This window comes from Nematolebias whitei, chromosome 8, assembly GCF_014905685.2.
Source record: "Nematolebias whitei isolate Nwh7 chromosome 8, NemWhi1, whole genome shotgun sequence".
Taxonomy (NCBI): domain Eukaryota; kingdom Metazoa; phylum Chordata; class Actinopteri; order Cyprinodontiformes; family Rivulidae; genus Nematolebias; species Nematolebias whitei.
In genome coordinates, this window is record NC_056505.1 from 1,303,869 (window position 1) to 1,310,137 (window position 6,269).

At 41.9% G+C, this 6,269-nt stretch overlaps 1 protein-coding gene across 1 annotated transcript in view; it reads left to right on the plus strand.

The window, feature by feature from the left end:
• Window positions 1-6,269, plus strand: part of LOC119412961 (protein unc-13 homolog B) — a 141,509-nt gene that overhangs the window by 72,529 nt on the left and 62,711 nt on the right. Inside the window, exons 13-14 of the mRNA XM_037679971.1 lie at window positions 711-861; window positions 4,216-4,284. Coding sequence (XP_037535899.1) covers window positions 711-861; window positions 4,216-4,284 — 220 coding nt within the window. The remainder of the gene's footprint in view (window positions 1-710; window positions 862-4,215; window positions 4,285-6,269) is intronic.

Here is a 6,269-nt window from a genome sequence, read left to right on the forward strand (position 1 = left end):
AGAATAATCACTGTGAAAAACCATATCATGTTGCTGCTGATCTGTTTCATGTTGCTGCTGATCTGTTTCATGTTGCTGCTGATCTGTTTCAATGTTGCTGCTGATCTGTTTCAATGTTGCTGCTGATCTGTTTCAATGTTGCTGCTGATCTGTTTCAATGTCGCTGCTGATCTGTTTCAATGTTGCTGCTGATCCATTTAATGTTGCTGCTGATCTGTTTCATGTTGCTGCTGATCTGTTTCATGTTGCTGCTGATCTGTTTCATGTTGCTGCTGATCTGTTTCAATGTTGATGTGTTCACGCGTGCACATCTGCTCACAGACTCATGTTCATGTTTGTGCTGATGTTCAATGTTTTATGTTATGAGTGCTTAGTGTATATTTAGTTGATGTTTTTCTTAGTTCATATCTTAGATGTTATTACTGTTTTTCTTAGACATTTTATTGTTGGATGTAACTGGGACCCTGTGTACATAATTTCGCTCCACCACATGTACCACATGAGGTGCGAATGACAATAAAGAATCTCTGACTCTGATTAATTGTTTCTAGTTTTTATGCCCTGTTTTACTTTTCTTTGACCACCTCTGAGCCGATGGTTCTCCTGCCCACTTCTATTCAGCCTCCTTTTTTTTTTTACCACCTATCTCCTTTCTCACACACCATCTGAATTGGTACCAATCTTTTTTTCTCCTCTCGCTTCCTGCTCAGACATTTCTCTTGCCTGTCCTCCAAGTACATGCTGCCTGATGTGCCAGCATTGATGAGCACCCTGCTGGCCAACATCAATGCCTTCTTCGCCCACCCCACTGCCTCCACAAACGTCTCAGTTCCTGCCAGATTTGCAGCCGCCAACTTCGGGGTAAGTGTCCGTCAGTCTGGAAAGCACCTCAACACAAAGTGACAGATGTTTCCATCCCATAAACAGGGTGTCAGCATATTGTGTTTGTTCCACTGTGAAATGCCAAAGGTTTTATAACTGCTTGAGTCACAAACAGATTTTAAGAATCTGTTGGACTCCTGGCCAGGACCAACGCAGACATGTTCCTGTTTTTAGTTTTCTACATTCACCTTAGAATCTAGATGTTTCTGTTACTCTTTTTGCATCTTATTGGTAAAAAAAAAATCTGTAAGCTTTTTTATAACTGTCTATTGTTGTCACTGTTGTCATCACTCTGTTAAATCAGGTCTCTGTAAATGAGTCCTCGAGGCTCAGTGGGATTAACCTGTAGAAATAAAGTTGAATGAATGAAAAAACCTTATTTACATCTCACTCTGAGTCCGGCAGTCTGATCACGAGTGAAGTACAGGTGTGCACAACTGGAGATGTGAGGCATTGCACCGGTCAGGAACATATTGTGTCAGTTTTGATCGACTCTGACATTTTTTCAATGATTCAATTCAGTTCAGTTTATTTGTAAAGCACCAAATCACAACAAAGTTGTCTTAGGGCACTTTACAGAAACATTCACATACATAAAAACCAATTAGTAAAGTTCTCTATCTAAAGATTCGTGGTTCTTTATTGTCATTCGCACCCCATGTGGTACATGTGATGGAACAAGATTATGTTCACAGGGTCCAGTTACATCCAACAATAAAATGTAAAAGAAAAACAGTAATAACATCTAAGATATGAACTAAGAAAAACAACTAAAAATACATTAAGCACTAATAGAATAAAAACATTACGTCGAACATCAGCACAAACATGAGTCTGTGAATGAATGAAATATATACCAAGTACAGTGAAAAGGAGGAACCCAGACCCAGACCAGTGGTCATTCCAGATGTTGAGGGAGTATCAGAGAAACTGAGACGTTTATTTTCTAAACATAACGTCCCAGTGGCTTTTAAACCCCAAAATACATTAAAGACTGGTTCATCCCAAAGATCCAGTCCCCCGGCACAAACAGAGTAATGTTGTGTATGCTGTTCAGTGTCAGGAGGGTGATCAGTCTTACATCGGGGAAACTAAACAGCCACTGGCCAAAAGGATGGACCAGCACAGAAGATCAACATCATCAGGCCAGGACTCTGCGGTCTACACTCATCTCCAGGTCAGAGGTCACTCTTTCAGGGATGAAGATGTTCACATCCTGGACAGAGAGGAACGATGGTTTGAGAGAGGAGTAAAGGAGGCCATCTTTGTGAAAAGAAACCGTCCATCATTAAACAGGGGTGGAGCCTCCAGGTTCAACTGTCCCCCTCTTACAATGCTGTGATTGCTAGTATCACTCAGCCCTCTGTGAACAGTAAACAGCCATCAGGTGCTAATGATCCATTGTTAGGCTGATGGTCCTTCTTGAGCATGTGATCAGCTGGTTCTGGTTGTCAGCAGCAAACTGGTTGATCCACTCTGAGAAGGTGCTATTTAAGAGACTGAGCTGAATACAGCTCCTCAGACTGAGGAAGTCCTCAGGATGAGAGACGAAACGTTTCTACTTTTTTGTTTGTTTGTTTGTTTTGTGAATGTCCAGAGGACCAGATTGAACTTTTTGATATGGGTGCAATAAAAAACAAAAGTACAATTCAATCAATGAAAAAAAATGGGTACAAAAAGGTTTTAAGACCTTTTTAAAAACATGTCAAGGTCTGTGGGGCCTCAGAGATGAAGGCAGGGCGTTCCACAGCCGAGGGGCAGCGCAGGAGAAAGCCCGGTCTCCTGTTGTGCAGGACCGAGACCTGGGAGTGAGAAGAAGATGAGTGTTGGAAGAGCGGAGAGTGCGTGAAGGACAATGAGGGGTGAGAAGTTCTTTTAAATAAGATGGTGCATTACAGTACAAGCATTGGAAGGTGAGCAGATAAATTTTGTAAGTGATCCGGGCAGAAACAGGAAGCCAGTGAAGTGAGCGGAGTACAGGGGTGATGTGCTCGTGCTTACACACTCTCATCAGGACCCTGGCAGCGCTGGTCTGGACATACTGGAGTTTCTGTATGTTCTTGCCAGGAATCCCAACGAGGAGTGCAGTAGTCCAGTCTGGAGGAGGCAAAGACATGGACGAGCTTTTCTGCATCGGTGAAGGACAGTGTAGACCGAAGCTTTGCAATATTTCAAAGATGAAAGAAAGAAGTTTTACACATCTGCCTTATATGGCTTTCAAAGATGAGGTGAGGATCCAAAATAACCAAGATTGGTGACTGTACTGGAGAGAGAAATGTTCTGATGAAAGTAATCAATCAGAGGAAACTGGCTCCTTGGTTCAATTCTTGGTGACTAAATTCATTTCATCGTCCTAATATGTCTGACCATTTGTTCCACTCACTCCCCTGGAGCTCGGAGCTACTGCCAGAGGACAGCGAGACAAACGGAATGATTGTACGAGCCTCTACCTCGTCTCCAAGTCACATTCTGTGAAGCTCCTCTTTTTCTTTAAGATGGTGCAGAGGAGATTCTCCAGTGCTGGACAGATTTAAATATATTTACATATTTAAATGGACGTGTGCCGAGGGAGGAGCCAGGTATTCCCTCATGTGCGCTCAAATCCACGTTGATTGGGACGTACACAGGAAGTGTGCTGGATTCATGTGTACGCACGGTTTCATGCATCTGGATTGATTTATGCTGTTTTCTGGTTTGAAGTGTTCGCCACGTTTCAGGTGGAAGTCCACACAAGTCCTTCTACATGAGGGCCCTGGTGTTTTTTAGCATTATAGAGAAATGAATGGTTAGTTCCTTCCCAAACAAAATAAATGAAACAGTAAAATGTTTTTCAGGACATCAGTTATGTGACTTTTTACAGCCGAGAAAGGGACTGATGGCAACATTTACTGTTTCTGTTGATGAGTCAGAGTCAGGCAGGTTTTATTGTCATTTCAGCTACAAGTACATACTGAAGCGAAACGGTGCTCCTCCAGGGTCATGGTGCAACATAGAACATAACGTGCAAAACAACACAACACACAGTGCAGATACACAGAACAATCAAAATAGAGACGTGTTGATTAGTGCATGTGTAGGTGGTGCATGAGCTAGAACGTTCTGATATGTGGCTAGCAGTGTAAAGTTTTAGCTGAGTAAGGTGCAAAAATGCAAAAAACGAGCAGATTGCAAAAATGGTCAAAACAAAGAAAAAAATCACGAACAGCACAACAATGTATTTGTGTGTATTTAGGTTGTGTGTGTGTCAGACCATCATGTGTTTGTGGGATAGGGTCCACACACACGATGTAACGTATAACAGATTTTTCTTTTGTGTTTGTCCCTGTCCAACAGAGGGATCGGTTCGTGAAGCTCCTGGATCAGCTGCACAACTCTCTGCGTATCGACCTCTCCATGTACAGAGTGAGTTCAGCTGCTGCTCGTTCTCTTCTGTTTCTTCACTTCCTGTTTAATTCAACATGCTGTAACAGAGGCGTTTCAGTGTTGGTTGTTGAGCTTCCTCAGGATCTTCTAGGCTCTTTAAATAACAAGGAACAATCCTGTTCCATGTGAAGATAATTTGGATTATCACAGTTCATGCTCAATAATCCAGGTAAAAAAATCCAACAACGTTAAGTCAGCTCCTCTGGACACTTTGGTTTTGTTGAAACATTTTGTCTTTCATCCAAAAGACTTCATCAGTTCGAGGAGCCACAACAAACACAGTTTAACTTTGTTGGATAATTCTGAGTGATTTTTGCTTTTAAACCATTTGTTAAAGCTGGACGTGATGAATATTTATTAGGAACTCCATCAGCATCGACGGCAGTTCAATCGTCATCTTGTGAATACTAGAACCTCCTTCTTCCACCTGCGTAATATCACTAACATTAGAAACATCTGATCTAAAGATGATGCAGAAAAACTGGTCCATGCATTTGTCACGTCTAGACTGGACTATTGCAATGGTTTATTATCTGGGTGTCCAAATACTTCTTTAAAACGTCTTCAGTTGATCCAAAATGCTGCTGCCAGAGTCTTAACTGGAGTTACTGGGAGAGATCATCTCTCTCCAGTTTTAGCTTCTCTCCATTGGCTCCCTGTCAAATCCAGAATAGAATTCAAAATCTTACTTCTAACCTACAAAGCCCTCAACAACCTAGCTCCATCTTATATTACAGATGTTATTGTTCCATATTTTACTAACAGAGCACTTCACTCTCAGACTGCAGGTTTACTCGTGGTTCCTAGAGTTTCCAGCAGCAGAATGGGAGGAAGATCTTCCAGTTCTCAGGCTCCTCTCTTGTGGAACCAACTTCCAATTTCTGTCCGTGAGGCTGACACATTGTCCAGTTTAAGACTGGGATTAAGACTTTCCTTTTTGGGGCCGGCAATGGAGGAGGGGGCGTACCAAAGAGACCATCTTAGCACCAACATAACTGGTTTGTTCCACCTTGGAGTAAGCTGTTGGGGGAATAATCAGGTTTCTGTTGTTTGTTTCCTTGACTGATGAAGCCTTCCGGATCGAAGGCGAAACGTTTCAGCACAAAAAAATAAACTGCCCAGATGACCTGACTGAAAAATGTTGGATTGTATACCTGGATTATTGAGCGTGGACTTTGTTGCTTTCCTTTTTGATAAATCCTATAGTTAGGGTCGGCTTGTTATGCTGCTATAGACTTAGACTACTAGAGGACAAACTGACCTCATTTCCTTAAATGAATTGTTAAAACTGAATAGTTTTCATTTGATACTATTTCTATCTTAACATGTGATTCTGGACCTGCCATTGTGTATCTATTCCTACCAAACCCAGCCAGTCGAAGCAGATGGTCCTCTTGTCCTGATCCTGGTTCTGCTAAAGGTTTCTTCCTCATGAGGGAGTTTTTCTTACCACTGTCGCCTTCAAGCTTGTTCAAGATTTATTATTTATTTATTTATTAACTTTTATTTAACCAGGCAAGTCCCACTGAGATCCCAGATCTCTTTTGTAAGGGAGGCCTGGGCCTGAAGGCAGACTAACATGCATGTTTTTGGTCTGTGGGAGGAAGCCGGGGTACCCAGAGAAAACCCACGCAAGCAGGAGAAGAAAATGAAAACTCCACATAGAAAGACCCCTGGTCCAACCAGGGATTGAACCCAGGACCTTCTTGCTGTGAGGCAACAGTGCGAACCACTGAGCCATCGTGCTGCAAGAGATGAGAGTTCTGTGATGGAGTTAAACTCAAAGCAGTCAGACAAATCATGTTCAATTATTATTTTTATATATGAACGTTTCTGTTCAGTGTCCTGAGACGACTTCTGTTGTGACTTGGAGCTGTATAAAGAAACTGAATTCAATTGAATCTGTTTGTTTGTTTGTTTGTTTGTTTGTTTGTTTGTTTGTTTGTTTGTTTGTTTGTTTGTTT